This window comes from Crocodylus porosus, unplaced genomic scaffold (assembly GCF_001723895.1).
Source record: "Crocodylus porosus isolate Cpor-Errol unplaced genomic scaffold, CroPor_comp1, whole genome shotgun sequence".
Lineage (NCBI taxonomy): Eukaryota > Metazoa > Chordata > Crocodylia > Crocodylidae > Crocodylus > Crocodylus porosus.
In genome coordinates this window covers 248,805,354-248,827,128 of record NW_017728886.1, presented here as the reverse complement: position 1 = coordinate 248,827,128, position 21,775 = coordinate 248,805,354, and the positions used below count along the sequence as shown (strand labels likewise).

The following is a 21,775-nucleotide window of genomic DNA, read 5'->3' as shown; positions in this document are numbered from 1 at the left end:
CATGTACCAAGCATGGCACGTGAGGCCACTTTACTTGGCATGGCACCGCCGGATGGGTGGCTGCAAGCAGACTGGGCTCCATGGTTGGCAGTAGCTACCCAGAGTCTGGGCCGGCTGCAGCCAGGAGGCTGCAAACTTCTGCTCCGGGCTCTGGCATTAGCTCTATACTGGCGGGTGCACGCACACCTTGGAGCGGATGGTGGGGGAGCAGCCTGAGGCAGCGCAACCCCAGCCTCTCCCCCGCTGCCTGCACAGAGCTAATGACTGGGCTTCAGAGCCCAGCACAGCTGTTTGTACCCAGCCTGGGCTCTGGGCAACTGCAACAGGCAGCGGGTAGGCTGCAAGCAGCTGCACTGGGCTCCACAGCCCTGGCATCAGCTCCATGTAGGCGGCAACTGCACGTGCACCTCAGAGCGGACAGTGGAAGGGCTGTGCTGCCTCAGACCCTATCCCCACCATCCGTTCCAAGGCGTGTGTGCTTTCGCCGGTATGGAGCTGATACTGGAGCCTGGAGCAGCTGTTTGCAGCCCCCTGGATGCAACCAGCCCAGGCTCTGGTAGCCACTGCCAACCATGGAGCCCAGGCCACTTGCAGCAGGGCTTGCAGCTAAGCCCACCTGACTCCCACCTGCTTCAGCCCTGGCCCCAGCCCAGCCCAACCCCCTACCAGGATGAGGCTGGCTCTGCCCCTTGCCAGGAGCACCGCACCTTTTGCAGGCTTAGCTGTGCAGGGTGGGTGGGTGGTTGGGCTGTTGGGCAGGCTCCAGGCTGGGGCCTCAGCCAGCTGCACTGCAGCCCAGGGGCTGGCTCCCTGGGGAAGCACAGGGGCTCGGGCGGGACCAAGGCATTCATAGATTCATAGATGTTAGGGTTGGAAGGGACCTCAATAGATCATCGAGTCCGACCCCCTGCGTAGACAGGAAAGTGCTGGGTTCAGATGACCCCAGCCAGATGCCCATCCAACCTCCTGTTGAAAACCCCTAGGGTAAGGGAGAGCACCACCTCCCTTGGGAGCCCATTCCAGACCTTGGCCACTCTAACTGTGAAGAAGTTCCTCCTAATGTCCAGTCTAAATCTGTTCTCTGCTAGCTTATAGCCATTATTTCTTGTGACCCCCAGGGGCACCTTGGTGATTAGAGCCTCACCAATTCCCTTCTGCACTCCCATGATGAATTTATAGGCAGCCACAGGTCGCCTCTCAGCCTTCTCTTGCAAAGGCTGAAGAGGTCCAGGTGCCCTACTCTCTCCTCGTAGGGCTTGGCCTGCAAGCCCTTAACCATATGAGTGGCCCTCCTCTGGACCCTCTCCAGGTTATCCACATCCCTCTTGAAGTGTGATGCCCAAAACTGCATGCAGTATTCCAACTGCAGTCTAACCAGCACCTGATAAAGGGGAAGTATCACCTCCTTGGGGAAGTATCACCTCCTTGGTTCTGTTTGTCATGCATGGGCATGATAAAGTGCAGTTAGCTCTTCTGATGACTTTGTCACACTGACGACTCACGTTCATCTTGGAATCCACTAGGACTCCAAGATCCCTTTGTGCTTCTGTGCTATCGAGCAGGTTATTGTTGGGTCGGATTTTGTCCAGTGGCACAGGAGCCTGGCTCCATGTGCCCGTGCATCTGGTTGTGTGTTTGTCTGCCTCTGTCTGGTTCTGTGCGTCTGTGTGCGCACACTTGTGTCTGGTTCCAGATGTGTGTGTGCATGTGTCTGTTCTGGGTGTGTTCTGGTTCTCTGTGTTTGTGCACGTGGTTCTCTGTGTGCATCTGCGTGTGACTGGTTCTCTCTCTGCTCTCTTTTTCTTTCTCTCTCTCCTCTTTCTCTTATTTGTCTCTTTCTCTCTCTCTCTCTCTCTCTCTCTCTCTCATTGCAACATGCTCAGCAAAAAAGGAATACATAACAAAAAAGTCAACATTTATGATTATTAAATATACTAATATGCAGTATGTCCTGCCATGTCCCGTCCCCCCCATTTTGGTTTTCTGGCATGCTGGTATTCTGGCACCTTCCAAGGTAGACAGTGTGATTTTTTTCAGCATTCTGGCCAAAAAATGTTGCCTACCCCTGCATTATGTTGATAATGTCATCCAGGCAATTTAGCACCAGAAAGGCAAAGTGGAATTGCAAAAAGAAAAATACTTATTTTTCTTATAAAGGAAACATATTTGAGTTGCACTGTAAGAAATAAATACTTATAAAGAAAAAGTAGTATTTTTCTTCTTACAAGGCAACCCAGATACATTAAGAAATAGGTTTGTAGGTTCTTTTTGGATATCAATGCCTCTGCTGCTTTTTGTTCTAAATTACAAATTTGTAGGCCTTATTCTTTGAAGAACCTTAATAAGATATGACAATAACTTAGTTTTTGCCCTGATATAATTTTAAATTTTTTGCTTAGTTAATTTTTCAGTTGTCTGGTGACTTGTGGGATCTTCTTTCTATTTGTTTTCTGAAGACATGTCAGGCCCTGGTTTTGTGAACACTTACCAACTCATATTTGTACATTGAGTAGGTCCACCCCTTTCTCTTTAGATTCTAAATCTTTGTGGGGCAGAGACTGTCTCTTTTTGCATATATCTACAGGCTGTTGCTCAACTCTTTAATCACAACACTATTTCTTTTACTCTTTGCTATTCTTTTTTATATAGTACTTTTTATATTGTAATGTTTAAGCTTGACTAATTGGCAAATCGTTCGCTATACAAACTTGAATCTGCTTTGTCACTTATACTACTTGATGTACATAGGGGAAGTGGATATTCCACCCGTGAGTGGTGTGCAACCTATAAATGCTTACCTACAGACCTGCGGAAAAGTCATACCTCAGTATTCTTTTAATGGTTTCTTTCGTTGATTAGAATGGGAATGGTGTTATCTAAATTTGTAGTGTAAGCAAATTCACAAGCACAAAACATGAGTCAAGGATTATTATTGCTTGGTTTTGAGAACCGATTTAAATAATTAGAATTACAATCTGTAAAGTATTTTATTACTTCGTATTGCTCCTTTCCACTTCAGTCCTTTGTTGTTCCAAAGTACAATGATCTTGCTCAAGGAGAAAGATACAGTAAATAAAGACTTATTTATTTGTTTAAGACTTATTCCAGTGACCTTGGAAATTGGCAAGCTCTGTAAATAGGATGTATGGATGGCTGGTGAGGTCCTTTATAAGCCTCTGTTTAGAACTTTCCCTAGCTGTGAAGGACTAGCCCAGGACATGAGTACCAGTGCCATTTGGAATCCTGAAATATGCTGTCAAATAATGCATGAACTATCGTTTTGATTTTTTTATTTTTAAGTTAGCGATTTTAACTACTGTATACTTTGCACAGTGGAACAAGCGGAGCATGAAATTAAATGTCATGTATTAAATCTGCCGATTTTAACTTTTTTTTTTTTTTGGTATGGTCACTTTTATACTTAGAAGTATCCAGAATCAAGGCGGTGTTTAGGCAATTTAAAAAAACTGATTGAATGCAAAACCCTAAATAGTTTTGTGTTGACATACTGTAAATGAAGTATAATTAGAAAGGTCAGGCAGACTGAAGGTTTTTACAATTGCCAGACTTTAAATAGTGGCTTGCACTAATGTTTCATAGAGCTGTTACTATTTAAGCATGCACAATAGAAACGAAGACAGTCCCTTCCAGGAAAAAGTTTACATCCTTAAAGAAATGGGAACACATCAGAGATTTGGTACCTCTATTCTAACCCAAGTTTCAGTTTGGCTTTCCAACATCTTGTAACATGTAAGTGATGGCAAGGCATCAGTACTAACCTCCTCATCTGTCCTTTGAAACATCTTTCCCCTCCTCTCACCCCACTCTCCCCGGTGTTCTGCTCTGCTTTCTGCTTCTTGTCCTAACTGCTTCAGTGCTGCTGTTCCCTCCCTGATTTGCTGCGTGTCCTCCACAGAGGTTGCCTATGCCACTTGTGGCATTGGGTGGCCAGTCTATGGCACAATGCTATTAGAGGTTCAAAAGCATATCCTGTTGTAATCATTGGTTGCATCCAGATGAGCGCAGACGTTTGCTTCCCCAAGGACAAGTAGCAGCACCGCACCTTGCACGGCAGCTACTTGTTCCCAGGGAACGTCTGTACCACATGCACTTTGGTGTGCAACAAGCTACCCCGGGGCAGTAGGGGAGGCTGGGACCAGCACTGTGCTGGCCCCAGAAGCATTCTCAGGAGTCCTGGGGGCCCCCTGGGGCTGCAGCTGTGGCGATCCTGACCCTGCCTGGCAGCTGCAGGGCAGCTCTGGGTATCCTGGCTTTGCTTTTCAGCCACACGTGCTGCCTGTGCATGTGCTGCTTGGTGGTTGTTTTGTTTGTTTGTTTGTTTTTGTTTGTTTTTTGATCCTTAGCTATCCTGAGTGAGAACATCTGACTGTGCAGTATGTGCCCATGCAGATGTCATCACATACTGCACAGTTGTGCTCATCTGGACGTACCCACAGAGTCATAGAGAAGTAGGGCTAAAAGGGACCTCCAGAGGTCATCTAGTGCAACCCTTTGCCTGAAGCCATTGGTTCAAGTCCTTCTCTCGCAGCAAGAGAGAAAAGGTGCTTTCCCTTCTCTATGGTAGCCCCTCAAGTCATGCAGAGAGAGAAAAATTCTTATCTGCTTTCCTTGACTCACAAGAGAAAAAGGATGCTTCGCTTTTCCTTTCCAATTATAGTAGATAGGTATATATGATATGCAGCAATCTTCAGCTCTTACCCCTCTGGACCTCAAGAATGACTTTGTTTTGGGCTGAATTGAAGGCAGTGTCAATGTTGGTTCTTGAATCTAACTTGAAAAAGACAGCTCTTGTTTACATAGTTCTCTTCCTACAGTGTTACTAGGCTAAGTGAACCCAGAATTTGTCTCATGTTGGAAGCTAAACAGGTCAGGCCTGCTGGATAAGAGGTGACCTGGGAATTACAGGTGTTATGGACAGAAGCAAAAGAGTTTTTAGCAAACCCATATTAAACTACAGAAAATGAGTGAACTGCAAGACTTCAGTCCTGTTGTTGCTTCTGAGCTGACGGGTAGGAATAGAAAAAAATCTTCCTTCCCCAGTTATTATTGTGTCAGTTGTCTGGCAGGGCGTTGTCTTTTATGCAGCTGTAGGTAGCACAATGAACTTTGATCATTTGTTGGGCCTCTAGGTGCTGCACGTTTAAAAACTAATAAAAACCTAGCTTTATTATAGGAAAGCATTTAACCCAAGGAAAAAAAATTTTCATCCCACTTTTTAAAGCAACTACTTGAAAAATGTTTTGGTGCAGTATTTCAAAAACCAGAATATGACAATATTATTGTTAGAGCCATTATTCTAAAATTGCTATCTTCCTCCTCATCAGGTTCTTTCAAATTGAGGAATTAAATTTTATGCTTGGCTTCAATCTGAGGCCACAGTAGCATAAAAACACAACCTACTTGAACTGAAGTTATACACTAAAGTGAGGCACAATTCAATTATAATAATTCTGAAAATTTCTAAAAGATACAATAAATATATTTGCAAGGCATGTTTTTAGGCAGTGAGTTTGTTATGCTGTGGCTTATGGCCATTATGCTGAGCAATGCATAACTATAGCCACTTTTGGTTCCAGCAGAAAAGAGGAAAATTTTACGTTATATTTATATGGTGACTGCTAGTAAACCTGGCTATTTGGATGGCTAGCACAATGTGGTTAGACCATACAAAGGTAAAATATATTGCTAAAAATTCATTCCCTGCAGTTACAAAAACAAATGTAGCTTGAAGTCACTTGAATACATCTAACACAATATTATGTAGATCTATAAGTGTCTTTTAGGACCTTAAGCCAAATAGTGTTTGAACCATACTTTTATACTTGCCAGGTACTAAAACACAGTGGAACCCATACTTAAGCAATTTTTAAATAAGGGGACCAGTTTCTTCTTGAAAGATGCATTTTATCTTTATGGCAAAGGCTAAATAGTTGATCTGTTTCTTGTGCAAATATTTAAAGAATTTCCCCTAAATTGCACAAATACTGTTAAAATTGCACAAATGCTGTTAAAAAGCATCTTTTACATTTAAACAGTAATTCAAAATAAGGAAGGTTGTTTATATTTAGGATACAAGAGACCTGACTCTCTTGAATAGCCTTTTGATGGAATATTATCTTCCAATAGAGATCATTACTACCTCTCTCTCTGATGTATGTTTGATATAGTTGTATATGAAAAGTGCTTATGTACGTGTAACAGAAACCAGTCATTTGATGTTGCTAGTATGCAGCTCTTCATTGAAGTTGTAACCTGCATGGCTTGATAATCTCCCACAGATTTTCATCTAGTGATGACAACTGGGTTAGAGAAGTTCAGAGAAAAGGAAGACTGATAATAGTTATTGTGTAGTGAAGGTATTCATTAAAGAAGAGTGCCTGGGTTTCACGGGGCTTTTTCGTGCCCTTGATTGAATCTATGTGAGCTGGGAGAGATGGTGAGCTGGTTTGTGATGCAGGGCGGCCAGCATGTAGATGTCAGACAATGTTAGGTCTTTCAATTATTCATTAGACATGGAGTAATATATTGTCTCTTCCTTTTTTCAGGGCCTGTTTGGGTTCTTCACTGAGGGTGTGGACACACACACACGTGAAGCTATTTCAAAAGGGCAGCAGCTGTGTCATTCTAGTTGTTATATGTGGACAAGCTGGGAATGATACAAGTGTAACAGAACTGCTCTGACTTTAAAGCTGCTGTATCTAGTGTTAGAATTAGAACAATTAGAATGTCACAGCTGCTGCCCTTTTGAAACGGCTTCAAATGCACATGCGTCCAGACCCCGAGGATAAGCTTGCCAAACCTTAGATTGGATAAACTAAAGGCAGTATGTTTGGGAGGTGAGACTGGAAGCACTTGGAGACTTTCCTGCTCATCTTTACTGTTGAGGAAGGCCAGTAAGGTTCTACAGTGTATGGAAACCCTTTCTTGCTCTCAGAGTGCTCTTAGACTATCTTATATGTCGTTGGTGCAAGTTATGACTCTTTCTGCCTGATATAAATATTATCCTTGTTACTCATGCCTGTGTTCAGGCAAGCCACGATTTATAACAAATTCTCTATTCTATCCATATATGTGGAAAGCTTCAGTAAGTGCGGAAGACAGTGACCCATTTACTTAGCAGGACTAGTCAAAGAGCACGCAGCACCAGTGCAAAGGTAGCTCAGTTTAAACACCTGATTCTAGAAACACCTTCACACTATATACTGTGGCTCCAATCACCAGTAGACTTTACCCAAGTAAAACTGGGTGTGTGGTGGAGCCTTTTAGTGAAGGTTGATCAGTCCTGGAATTCACTCACCCTGCTGACCCTTTCATGCCCAACGTTAACACCAAAGCCCATCTTCTTAGCAAAGCTTTTCTCTGATGCAGGTGATGGGGAAGGGTGCAAGAATTGCACTGCTTTTAATTTGTGAGAGAAAGGCTCTGAGATTTTTTTCTTCATTATTGTGTTACCTATCAAGTTGGCTGGTGTCTTTTCATATGCCTACTGGTATAAAATAGGATTCATATTTCAGTCTTTGTAAATGTATCTGACAATTCCAGATTGTGCGCGCTATAAAGAAGTATCCAAACCAAGAGATATGGACAGTTGTACAGTTTCTGTTCTAGGTTTTAGAATATTTATTTAACTTCTTCCCAGGCAATAAGAGAGCTAGGAGAAATTAGAAATTAGATGCATGTTTGCCAGTTTTATAGATGGGGACCTACTTAATTTTGCAGATTTAATGGAAACCGCAAAATCCACAATTGTCCGTGAAATCAACTTAAAATAATTTAATAAAAATAAAATACTGGCTCCCCAGTGGGAGCCAGTGGTCCTCACTGCCTTGAAACTGGTCTGGCAGAGGAAGGTGCCAGCTGGAGGGGTGGCACAAAGGGCAGCCAGCAGCCAACATGGTAGCTGCTCTCTTGTTTCTCCTCCCACCTTGCTCCCCCTGGGGCCTCTCCATCAATCAGCAGCAAGGGCTGGGTCTGCTAGGAAACGGCCACAAAATGGGCTCTTTGTGCCATGACCAAGCTGCAAAAATTCCTTTGTCTGGCTGTGAATTAAGTAGGTGCCTAGTTATTAGGGCTGTGTGAAGCTTTGGCTGCTGATTTGATTTGACGGAGGAGATTCAGCCCAGTTCGATGACCAAATCTCTGAATCTGAATCAGGAGACCCTTTAATCTCTCTGAATTGATTCGGAGAGATTCAATAATTCAGACATAGACACAGCTCTAATTGTTTTTTCTACATACCTCAAGATACCAGCTTGCTCGTGAATGCTGAGACGGTGGGGCAGATGGAGCATCCCACAGGAGCACAGGGGTGGTCCCCAGTGTGCTCGGCAGCAGACCCGGAAGCGGACAAGAATTACTTCTGGTCCACTTCCAGGTCCTTCGGGGCATACGTAGAGGACCCTCCCTTCACCCCCTAGCTTGGCGACTGGTGCCTTCTGGGTCTGGGAGGGCACCTGGAGTCCCCCCACAGCCGATTGTTGGGCCAGGGGATGCAGGGGGGTCCACCACCAAGCACATGGGGGGGCCTTCCTGTGCTCCTGTGGGATGCTGTATCCACTCCACCATTTCAGCATTCATGAGCTGTGCCTGGTACCTCAAGGTATGTAGAAAAAACATTTAAAGCTGTGTCTGTGGCCTAATCGCTGATTCTCTGAATCAGCATCGAATCTTCAGATTTGGATTCGGCCAAATTGAATGGGTACAGTGATCCGAATCAACAAATCGAGTCGCTGTCCCCAATTCACGCCAAATCTGAATCAAACACAGCTCATTTTGCACACCCCTACTAGTTATCGAATTTTGCTGTATTATGATTTCTGGACTGTAGTTTGCTATCATGATGTCCCATGTAGGGATGTCTATATCGGTTTAAATGAATATTCATTTAACCTGTTGTAATTGCAGCAGGTTAAATGATTAATCAGTATGGCAACCTGTAGTCTGGCCGATGGGGTGTCCCTACCCACAACAGCCTCACACCAGCTGTGGCACTTCCAGCCCTCCAAGGTACAGTGGGGGTCTCAGCAGTTCCTGAGGGCTGCACCTCACAACAAAGTGGGCAGCTCCAGTCCGGGTGCAGACAGGGCGGGCAGGGCATGCTGGGGGGTTGAGCCACAGGCCCAAGGGATTAGCCCTGTGTCCACTTACGTCTTGCCCTGCCAGGCCCTGTGGCAGTTGTAGCAACAGAAGGTGCTGCATCTGGCTGGGAGTAGGGATGGGGACAGGTGTCACGGGATTGGGCTCCAGCCCGTGGCTTTGCAGAGTCAGGGTGGAGGGGTGTGTGCTGAGCCTTGGGGCAGCACCTGCCCTGCACCCACCCACGCAGAGTAATGCAGGGAGCTGGGGGTCAAAGCAGCCCTGCCAGGCAGGTAGCACAGCCCAGGAAGCTCCTGGTGGCAGCAGCCAATGAGTTGCTGCACCCACCAGCATACAGTTTTTCAGGGCCAGCAGAGAAGGGAAGGGGCAGGCAGTACAGCCCCACCAGGCAGGCAGCAGCCAGAGAGGGGCTTTACTGGCCTGCTGTGTTGTGCTGTGAGGGAGGGAGCAAGAGGCAATCCCTATCCTCCCATTCCCTCCTCCCTCTTTCTTTCTTGCTTCTCTCTCCCTCCCTACACCTAGCCTAGCTATTAGTTATTAGTCACCCTTCCCCTCCTCCTCACTTATCTCTCCCTCCCTCCTACCCTTCCACCTTCTGGTTCTTGCTGGGGCACTACAGGGCTTCTCTTCTTTGCCTTCCTTCCCAGACTGCTCCCTGCCCCAGGCTAAAAGATAACCGATAAGCTGAGCCAGATCAGTTAAACAATGAATCGTTTAACTGTTCACATCCCTAGTCCCTTATTGGCCTAACAGGATGGCGAAGTGCTAATTTCATAATGATCCACTCCTCTGAGCTCATGCACAGTTGGAATTCAAAACAGTTTGAAAAGGATCATTGTCGCAATAATAATTGGTGGTATGGGGGAGATCTACTAGTCAAAACAGCTCTAGGCATCCTGGTGACTATTTTCTGTACCTCCATTTTTAGAAGATATAGTGCTTCAATCCGCCAATGCAAAATCATAAGAAGATAAAAGATGTGGATGTGTTGGTGAAAAGAGGCATATTGTAAATGAGGATGCATTGCAAATTCATCTTTATTCTCTAGACTTCATTATTTGCTGATGTAAATGGATGCAGCTCCATTGCCAGCAGCAGGGACTTTGATCTCGTATGTTGCTTCAAAATCACCTAGCCAGTGGTTGATGAGAAATATTTATTGCTGGAAACAATTGCAAATTTATACATGTTTATCTTCCTGGGCTAAGGGTAACTTTTACTTTTACTACAGGGACATGCAAGCAGCAGATAGTGGCTCTGCCCTGGGCCCCAGCCCTATGCTGTTATGGCCCTATGGCCCTGTGATCCTGGCCGTTGCCCCACCCCCCCACCCATCCCGCTCCCAGACCCGGCTCTTTGTCCACTCTTGGCCCCATCCCATCCACCCAGCTGAGTACAGCCTGCTGGCGTGGGTCCCAGGCTGGTCTCCATGGAGACCCTGCCTGCCCAGTACTGGGTGTGGGACGGACAGACTGGGGTGCCCAGTCAGCAGGGCTGAGTCTTGCGGCAGCAGCGGCAGAGATTGGCAATGGCAGCTGAAAGGAGGCACCACTGCAGGGGCTGTTGGGAAGCGAGTCTGTCTGCTGTGCCTCCTTAGCCCTGCTGCGTAATGGATGGCGGTGGGATCGGCCGTGTGCCCCACAGCCTAGGCTGCCCCCTGTGCCTAGGCTGGGTGGGGCTGAAAGACCCTCTGCAAGCTGGATAAAACTCCAACACCTCCTCAACTATGTCCTTGTAAGAGTGCATGATCTAAGACATTCATATCACACGTATTATGAGAGGAGCTGATGACTGCTGAACCAGGCATCACCTAGTGAAATAAATCCTGTCTATTAGGGTTGCATTGAAAGAAACCCAAATCAGTCCAAATACAGTACAACATCAAATGCCTTCAGACTCCTAGACACCACAAAGGTCTTCAAACATATCTCAGCAAGAAACTCATCAGTCGTAGGATAACACTTGTGTTGAGGAAGACTGGAAAGCTCTAAAGGAGACCATCTATAAGGTCCAACAATATGTTGACAGTCATGATGTGCAGAGCTTCTTTAGTCATGACGTGCAGAGCTTCTTTAGTGCAAGGCTGTCTGCAAGAGCTTGCAGACTCAAGAGTACGCTCTTCAAAGATAGTAAGTCCATCAAAAACTGCTGGAAGGAGCAATGCCAAATTTTCTGAACTGAGAATCAGTGGTGACTGATGACACTATTGAATCCATACTGCAGCACTGAGTAAGGCAGCAGTTCCCAACTTCGGGTTGTGACCCAAATAAGGGTCGTGGGGGCAATGCTGGTGGTGCCGTACACAAAGGGTGAGCCACGTCATGTGCTGCAAGCTCCCCTACCCTGCTCACAGCAGTGGCTAGCAGCAAAAAAATGTTGGGAATCACTGAAGTAAGGAAAGCACTTGTCAGTCCACCAATCTCTGAAGAAGTCTGCGAGATGGTAAGACAGATGAAGAACAACAAAGCATCTGGCCCTGATGGCATACCAGCTGAGATCTTCAAAGTAGGTGGGGAAACTATGACCAACAAGATCCACACACTATTTCTCAAAATCTGGAACACTGAGGAAATTTCCACGGACCCAAGGAATGCCAATATTGTCACCATTTTTAAAAAGGGTGATAAGTCTGACTCTGGAAACTAATAGGTATTGCCCTCCTCTCTGTCACCAGGAAGATGCTTGATCGAATTCTGCAAAGTCAACTGCTCCCTCTTGCCAAATAAATCCTTTCTGAGTCTGTGTGGCTCCAGACCATCAAAAGGCACCAGAGACTTGATTTTTGTGGCCTGGTAGATCTAGGAAAAATGCTGAGAACACCACCAGGAATTGTATATGACCTTTATTGATTTGACCAAAGCTTTCAACTCTGTTAACTGTGAGGCTGTATGGAAGATGTTATCGAAGTTTGGCTATCCAGAGAAATTTATCACCATCCTAAGACTCGTTTATGACCAGATGACTGCCTTCATCCTGTGCAGTGGCTCTGCTATGGCGCCCTTTCCCATTTGAACTGGCATCAAGCAGGGCTGCCTGATTGCACCAGTTATGGTTTCCATCTTTCTTGCAGTCATCAAGATCTTGATCAGAAACCATCTGCCACATGGCATTGGTATTGAGAACAAGATGGAGAGGAGCCTTTTCAATCTCTCCTGCCTCCATACCAAAACCAGAGTTATTTCGGCTTTGATTGTGGAACTGCAGTACCCCGATGCTTGTGCTGTCATTTTGCATATGGAGGAACACCTACACATGTCCCTTAACTGCTTCTCTCAAGCACACCAGTGCCTGGGACTGGCCCTAAACATCAGAAAAACAAAGGTGCTTCACCAACCTGCTCCGAGCCAGTCAACTCCCTTGGAAAAGATCCTCATTGATGGATAGGAGCTGGAGAATGTTGACTACTTTGCATACCTCGGCAGCCATCTCTCAAAGAAGACCAACACTGAGGAGATCCTGTATAGGATCCAGTGTGCCAGTTCTGCCTTCGGAAGACTATCATTGTATGTTCAGTGATCATCAGTCACATCAGGACTTGAACAGAGCTCCTGCTATATAAGGCTGTGATAATCCCAACTTTTTGCTATAGCTGTGAAGCTTAGGTGAAGTACAGGCCTGAAAAGCCTGGCAGGCCATCACCAGTACTACCTCTGGAAGATCCTTGGTATAAAATGGGAGGATCATTGCACAAATGCCAGTGTCCTCACTGACACTAACACTGCCTGTGTGGAAACATTGATTATTCAACACCTTGCTGGGGTCGTTTGACCCCAGTACTCTTTCCTGCTACGGCAGGGGGTTGGACTCGATGATCTGCTCAGGTCCCTTCCGACCCTAGAAACTATGAAACTATGAAACATCTTTTGTCATTGTGTATGCATGCCTGATGTACAAAACAACTGCTCTTCTCCCAACTCAGTCCAGGACAAAGGACACGTGGGGGCAGAGGAAACGCTTCAAGGATGCCCACAAGGCAAACATTAAGAAGTGTGGCATTGACATAACAGATTGGAAAAAAAACTAGCCTGGGGCAGGGCTACAAGGCAAAGACTTTTAGCTAACAAGCTGTTGGTTCAGGTGGGAAGGGGGCACACAACCTGCTTAAAAAAGGGAAGTGTTTTATAATCTAGAAGTGTTTCTGGTAATCTAACTAAAGCATGTGGTAAGTAAGGAAACAAAAGTTATGCAGTATAGTTTTGGGAAGGGCCAGGACTTGTAATGGGATCCTATGAAAATAACATTGATTAAATCTACAGGATCGTTGTTGGGAAGGCTTATTTAATGACTTTTCAGATTTATAAAAATAAGTAAAAATGTCATTAGTATTATTTATCAAAGTTTATACACTTTATTTTTGAACTGTCAGTGTTTACACTTTGTAAGAATTGAGGTATCTCTGTTGTGTCTTTCTCGGTAAACGGAGACTTTTTAATGCTGACTTTTTGTTGGTGATCACAGTGGAAAGATGGATGAATCTGGCCTTTAAGATTTAATCCTTTTATACAAGTCATAGCCTGAACGTTTTACAAGTAAGGAAAAATGGTAGGCTTGCATGATATGAGGAACATGTACAGAACGTACAAGGGAGTCTCTTTCCCTACATGAAAATTTGAGTAACTGATTCACCAACTAGGAAGGCAGATATCTAATACGTGTGTATGGGATAAATACAATTTTTTCTCCTGTTCTGTCTTTCCAGACTGGTACTGTGAAACTGACAAAGCCAGTGGCACTCTGGACACAGCAGGATGTCTGCAAGTGGTTGAAGAAACACTGCCCTAATCAGTATCAAATCTACAGTGAGTCATTCAAACAGCATGACATAACTGGTAAAGTATGCAGTATCAGAAATATTTAACTTATTTTAAAAAAAGAAAATTGATTTTTAACTTTGCTTTTAAATAAATTATGACTATGTAACAAGGACCTGTCATTAGTTGTTTTTGTCTGAAATGGTTGTACGTTTCAGAGTGGTGAATATATACTAGCTTGTATCAGTGAGCTAACTTCCTTCAGTTGCTCTAAAACAAACTAGGGGTTAGGAAGGGCTGAAATAGATCGGGGGAGAATGAAGCAACAGATCTTGATAAGACTGTTTAGTCATATACTTGTCAATGAGGGCTGGTTACAACCCAAAATACATATTTTGTGGGAAATTCCACATTTTTTTCATTCAGAATCAAAGCATTGAAATGTTGACATTTTTTAGGGAAAAAAAATCATTTTGAAAAAAAATATAAATTACATTTTATTTATCCTTTTATTGAAGCGTTTCATTATGGGAAGGTTCAAATGGATTGATTTGACTTTATCACCTTGAAAAGAACCATAGAAGGGTAGGGCTGGAAGAGAGCTCAAGAGACCATCAAATTCTTTCTCAAGCACAGGGCGGGTGAAACATACATAGACATCTCCAACAGATATTTTTCTAACCTACTGTTAAAAAGAACAATGCTCTGTTTCCTCTAGTAGCTTCTTCCTGTTCTTCTAGTTAGGAAGTTTTTCCTAATATTCAGCCTAATTCATTTTTGCTGCAAATTAAATTGATTCCTCCTTATCCTATCCCAAATGTACATGAAGGACAGTAGATCATTATTTCCCTTCTTGACACCTTGTATATAGGGATCTACTTAATTCATGATTTTGCGATTTTTTTCAAAAACCACAAAGAAAGATAGTTTCAGTGATCAGCATGAAAACTGGATTTCCTGTGATTTAGTGTGGAATCACGAAAAAAAAAAAAACTTATGAAAAATAAAATGCTGCAGCCCAACTCGCAGCCTGCCGGTGGGGTGGATGCTGCTGACATGAAGGCAAGATGGTTGCTGCCCCCTCCTCCCTCCATTGCTCATTGACCAAAAGGGCTCCATTTTGTGTGGCCCCACCCCTCTGCCAATCAGTGGCAAAGAGCCAGGCTCCATGAAAGGCAGCCCTCTCAGCCAGTCAGTGGTGAGGAGCAGGGCCAGTGCAGCCAATCAGCAGCAGACGGGGGGACGGTAGCTGTGAAAAGTCCATGAAAATAGTGCCAGGCGTCATGAGTGGTCCACAATTTTTACTTCCCCTCTGCATGCTTTAAGTAGATCCTTACTTATACATATTGGGAAACTGTGCTATCTCCTGTTCAGTTTTTTCTTTCTTCTCTAGACTCAACAAACTGGATGCTTTATGTTATATTACAGTTTACAGTACAGTATCAGTCTGGTCGTTTGAGCTCTTCTATTAAAATCATAACACGTATTATTTTATGTTTTTATTGTATAAATGGACTTAGAGAAGCTGAGGAACTGAATAGGAGTCCCATTTACACACAGTGTTCGTCAGAGAACTAGCCTGCCTGCCTGATTTCCATGCAAAGTTCAAAGGAAATTCACCCATTCTTGTACAACTTGTTGACTAACAGAACCACTATAAGCTCTTTGGCTCTGTATAAATGGGAGATGGGGACATTGACTTAGAAAGCAGAAAGACAGCTAAATTATTCTCAAATTAAAACATTCTTTAATAAATAAACTGTGGAATAAGTGCAGGAGAATAATGTGAGAAGATCTAATTAAAGTGTGCAGGATGTCTGTGAAGAAAGCTAACTAACGTATTTCACTAAATATGAAATCCTAAGAACCTTTGTGGGAAGGCATGTCATTTGAATGACTAATGCAACATTGGGAGATCATTCTTATGGTGGCCAAATTTGTGACTGTCCAAGGAGAAGATGGAGGGATTATATTGAGCAAGATCTTAATGTGCATTGGCAGCAATGGGGAAAATGAGCCATTTTTTAGAAAGACATGAGGAGAAACTGTGAGAGTGGCCAAGGACCTGTAGCATCCATAGAAACAAGGATGGGGGAAAGAGGAGGAGGAAACGTTTGGGCTGCATTTTCTATTGCCCTGTATCTTCCATTTCTGTAACGAAGACATTTTACCTTCTATTCATAGTGGCATAAAAAAATATAAGCAGTAGGTTGAAGGAAAATCAAGCAGGCCCTTATTTTAACAAAACCTTCATGTTGAACAGAACTGGCTGGACAGGACCACTTTAAGTATCATAGGAGATGTCTTCCTTGGAGGCAGGTTACCCTGTTCTTTAGAGGCTGATAGTGCACCAGTGAATTCAGCAGGGGTTTGTTTTTCATTGCCTTTACGCAGCATGGGCCTAGAGTGACTAAAAAAGTCCAAGTATCCTTGGGAGGAACATATCAGTTTGTTGACAGCATAATAAGGAAGAGGCCTAAATAACTGCTCACTCGTGGGATTCAATTTTTTTAAAGAAATTTTACATCATCTCCTTAGTTTTACGCAGTACTCACAGTGTGTCTCTCCAGAGTAATTTTTAGTGGTATGATCATTAAACCAACCTCATTCTGTCAAAGTAATACCCAGGGGACACCTGTGCCCAAGCGAAAGAGTTGATGTGAAACATTTGAAAAAGCCATTTAAAAAAATAAACTCATAGAAGGAAATGAACAGGACTTTACTCTCTTTTTAGTTTTAGAAGGGACTACAACCTATGGATAAGACTTAAACACTGAACTGCGCCATGACAATGTAATGCTCACTAGTACTAATGATGCATTGCACATTGTCACATTAAAATACTGCTAATTTTATATTCTCCAGAAAAAGTAGCATTAAATTAGCAATGCTGCTTTCCATTGTTATAAAGCATGCCTGCAAATCTGTCTGTGTAATCTTAGCAGGATCTGTTTGTATCCTTCAGTAACATGCCTACAAATGAGGAGTTTAACAATTCATTTAAAATCTCCTAAATGATGTAACATATCAGTGGAAGGATGTCCTTGTAGTTAAGAGACTACCCTGGAACTGAAAGAATTCCTGGTTCCGCCATGGCCATCATTTGCAACCTTGGGCAGAGAAAGCAACTAAGTTACTGAGAGATTATTTCCTTTTTTTCATGGATGTTTAAGTCAATCATAGTTCTGAGGTGCTTAAGTAATGTGGTAGGGAAGACCATATTATTAGTGACTTGGATGAGGGGGTAAAAAGCACCCTGTTCAAATTCGCTGACTACATCAAGATTTAGGGCGAGGTGGGCATGCTGGAAGGGAGGGACAGGATACAACTGGACCTAGACAGGTTACGGGTGGGCAAATATGAATAGGATGGGATTCAGTACTGACAAGTGCAGGGTACTGCACTTGGGCAGAAAGAATCAGTAGCATTCCTATAGGCTGGGGAACTCCCTTCTCGAAAGTACAATGGCAGAAAGAGATCTTGGAGTCATTATTGAATCTAATATGAACATGGGCCACCAATGTGAGGATGTGGTCCTCAAGGCTAAGCACACCTTGTCATGTATCCACAGATGCATCACGAGGAGGTCCAAGGAGGTGATCCTCCCCCTCTGTGTGACACTGGTCAGGCCACAGTTGGAGTACTGCATCTAGTTCTGGGCACTCTACTTCAAGAAGGATGAGGCCAGGATCAAGAGGGTCCAGAGGAAGGCCACTCACATGATCAGGGGGCAGCAGGGCAGGCCCTATGAGGAGAGGCTACGGGACCTGAACCTGTTCAGCCTTCAAAAGAGAAGGCTGAGAGGGGATTTAGTGGCCATCTATAAACTTACTGGGGGGGACCAGAGGGGAATGGGTGAGACCCTGTTCCCCCAAGCACCTTGCAGAGTAACAAGGAATAATGGCCGCAAGTTGATTGAGAGTAGGTTTAGGCTAGACATCAGGAGGCACTACTTCACAGTCAGGGTGGCCAGGATCTGGAACCAGCTTCCAAGGGAAGTGGTGATGGATCCTACCTTAGGGGTCTTTAAAAGGAGACTTGATAACTACCTAGCTGGGGTCATATGAGCTTAAACTTACGTGGGGTCATATAAGCCCAGTATTTATTTCTGCCCAGGGTCGGACTTGATAATCTGCTAAGCTCCCCTCCCACCCTACATCTATGAACCTATGAACCTATATCATATTTAGATGGATAATGGGTAATTCAAGAATCCTTGCCTTTTTATCCTGCATGATTCACTAACACACATGGGTGATCAGATACTCTGGGGAGGTGTATGACTTTTTTAATACAAATTTTGTTCATTAATAGAAATTGATTAGGAATCTTTTGAGCTTTGATGAAACCAGATGCAGGGTCCAGTGCTTGAGAAATAGAGTGGGTATGAAGCTGGTGCTGGAGTCACCGGCACACTAGGCAGGCCCTGCAGCTGCGGCTGCTCCGCCCAGCTTTGTGGGGGTCCCTCAAAAAACGGGCCCTGGGGTGGTTGCTCCAATTCACCGCACCCTAGGGACACCCCTGGATATAGATTTGTGGGAGGCTGTGGGTATGTGGGGTGCAGGGGAGGGTGTAGGTGTGTGTGTGGGGTTTGTGGGGGAAGTAGAGGTGGGGGTGAGGGGGCATCTGGGTGTGCGCGTGGATATGTTGGGTGTGGGTAGGTATGGGGTTTGTGGGGGACTGTGTGGAGGGGAGTGTGGCTGGGTTGTGTGAGGGGGTGTGGGTGTGGGGGTACATGTGTATGGTGGGGTGTGCTTGTGGGACTTGCCCTATGAACACACACATATACTCTCTCCCTCCCTCCCTCCCTGCATGTGCGCATGTGCATGCGTGCGCGCACACACACACATACACTCTGTCTCTCTTTCTCTCTGTCTCTCATTGCACACACATATACCCTCCTGCTCCTGGCCACATGGTGCTGAAGCAGGCGTGCAGGGAAGCAGTGAAAGCGGGGGCCTGTAGAGGCTTGTGGGGGTGGGGTAAGGCTGGGCCGGCCTTGTTCCTTGCTTCTGCTGGCTCCCCCTGAGTCCTTCTGCCCCTAGCTCCTGTCATCTTTGACAGGCAGCCAGGAGCAGATAAGCAGTAATTTTCTAAATTTCTTAGGGGCCCTGTGGGCCAGACAGAATGGCCTGGTGGGCCGGATGCTGCCCATGGGCCATATTTTGCCCGTCCCTGTCCTAAACCCTCCGTAATCTGTGGGTGTCACATGCAGTACTTCACATGACATCTATTTCACAAGCTCCCTTCTTAAATAGCCAAACTGGCTTACACGTTTCCCTGCTCATCTGAGGCCATTATATAACTGGGGGGGATTAGTTAGAATGTCTCCCCTTGGATTACCTTTTCAAGTCTTATTTGGTGTGAAATAAAGTTACTACCACCAGGTGACTGCATGCTATTAGTCTGGTGGTCTGAGTCCTATTACAAGTTCCAACAAAATATCCACCACCCGGTTAGCGGTGTAAAAAGAGGTGATATGGCAAAGCTGAGATGTGTTAGTGGAACTGTGTATGGCAATCATGCTATTCTCTTCTAAATTATTTTAAAGCCAACTTTCTCTATGCTGAATTCTTCCTTTTAATTGTTACTCAGCAAGCCTTTTATATTTTCCCAAACCTTTGGTTGTTGGCTCATTCTTCTATTCTCTCATTCATCTCTTTGAAAACAAAAGCTTTGTGTACCTACAAGAGAGAGAAAACCAGAAAGTAGCTGTAATAAGGAAAAAAAAATCATAAAAACCTCCCATTATACTCAGATGATCACAAAACAAGCATCTAGGCCAATGGAATAATTACTTTTTACATGTTTTACATAGTCTTCTTTAATACTTCTACTAAAGAGTTTTAGCTTAACATTAGTTATGTGGAAGAGGTGTCCAGTTGACCAGCATCTATGTGAACCTCCCCATGTCTGTAGTGGAAAAGTCAAGCCATTATTTTCTATGTTTAGCACCTATACATTCTTTTCTCACTGTTTCTGTGAGGTCTCAACCAGAGCAACACCTGTGGGCAGTGGGCTGTCAAATCAACCCAGATTGCTTCCATCTGGTAGTAAATTCATTGTTTCTCTCTGGAAGGAGCTGTCTTTCCTTCTGCTTGGATAAGATCAGTCATATTTATAATATTTTCTTCAGAGTTATGATGCAGGGATTGGAAAGCGTGAGGGTCCAAACAGTTTTATCTATTTGTGTTTCTCAGTTGGAATCTTCTCAGACTTTTCCATAGTGTGGAACACATCAAAGAGTGATTATCTCATGAGATACCAGCTCACCTTTGCATAACCTGTCACAACTATAGCAATTATTTTTGTCTGGAAAGTATTAAATTATTGCTTATTTGAATGTCGTTTAGAAATGAAAGTTAATTTTTTGACTATCAAGTGAAAAGTTGATATTTACTATATACAGAATGTTAGCGGAAAGTATTTTGTTGGTTTCCTTTTCCTTTTAACATTTTCATTGAAATTTAATAGGAGTGGGATAGTTTCTAACCAAGATTTCTATAGATCATCAGTAAACAAATTGTGAGTAGGGAACAGTGCCTTATGTGCAATCATCTTTTGGAAAAATTGTCTGGGGGTAAGGGCTGCCTGACGTCTTTATTGTAAATACAGCAAAAGCTCTGTTATTTGGCATCCATGGGGAATGTGGGGGTGCTGGTTAATCAAATATGCCGGTTATCTGGGAGTTAGACTTATCTCCAGCCTGGTGGGTTGGAGGTGTCTTTGCCTGTTTGGGCTGCTGCCCCTCCCACCACATCTGGTGTGCCAGGGCTTTCACTCCCTGGCATCATTGTGCTGGGGGCCAGGGAGGGGGGCTTCACGCAGGCTGCTTTGCCCCAGGCCATGGTCCATGAGGAAGAAGTGGGACTCAGCTTATGGTTGTGAAACCAAAAGTACTACAGTGGGATGGCAAAGTGTCAGATAACACAGCATTTACTGTACCTCCCTAGGTAAAGTAAATTTTTAAAACATGCCCCACCTCTTCCTCCCCTTCCACTTTCCTGGTGAGGAACCACTTCAGAATTGCCAAAAACAGCGTCCAGTGGTGATGCTCTCCAGCCAGGGACTGCAAAAAGATGTTGCTTGGTCCTTCAGCATACCAAAATGCTCTACTACCTTCCCCTTACTGGGGTGAGGGAGAACAGAGCACTGTGGGAAGCTGGAAGACTGCTGGAGCATGTATACTAGATGTTTCAGAAAGCATTACAAAAGAAAGTGCTGCAAAGATGTTACTCGTTTTTTGAGGATCATTTTTTAAGTATTTGCCCTGTTTTGAAACCTCTCCTGCTATTCATTTCTGTTCATTTTCTAGAGCATTTCAAAGATGATTTGAATGCTTCAAACAGTATATCCATCTTGGGCCTAAGAATGTGACAGTCTAAATTGACCTGCACATGACACGTGCCAGCTCTTTGGACTTCCACCTGTCATATTTCAGACCTAGAGTCAGCAAAGAGACGTTGTTGGTCACAAAGGTCTGTGAACATCTCTGGCCACTGGGTGGAGATCAGCTATCCTAACTAATATATGATTTGTCACCTACCTTTTCTACTTTGATTATATGGCATAATTGAAATTTTTTTGGGACACAGCAGCTGTGGACAAATCGCTCTAAAGTGATTTTGCCTATTCCATTCAGAGCTTCTGAAGGATGATTCTGTGTAGGGATGCACCAGTAAGGATTTTTTTGGCCAATACCAATGGCCAATTATTAACCAGCCATATTGGCCAATACCAATCTGATTGCTGATATGCAGCCTGGCAGCTCGGAGAGCAATGCCCAGCCAGTACGCCTGTGGAGGGGAAGAGGCATGGGGGAGGGAAGGGGCATGGGGGGACAGATTGAGGCCTCCATGGGGGAGTGGGACTGGAACAGAGGCAGGCACTGCTTAGCTGAGGTGGGG

The 21,775-nt window shown here is 44.5% G+C and overlaps 1 protein-coding gene across 1 annotated transcript in view; it reads left to right on the top strand.

Moving 5' to 3' along the window:
• Positions 1–21,775, top strand: part of SAMD12 (sterile alpha motif domain containing 12) — a 240,595-nt gene that overhangs the window by 41,722 nt on the left and 177,098 nt on the right. Inside the window, exon 3 of the mRNA XM_019546211.1 lies at positions 13,817–13,946. Within this exon, the coding sequence (XP_019401756.1) occupies positions 13,817–13,946 (130 nt within the window). The remainder of the gene's footprint in view (positions 1–13,816; positions 13,947–21,775) is intronic.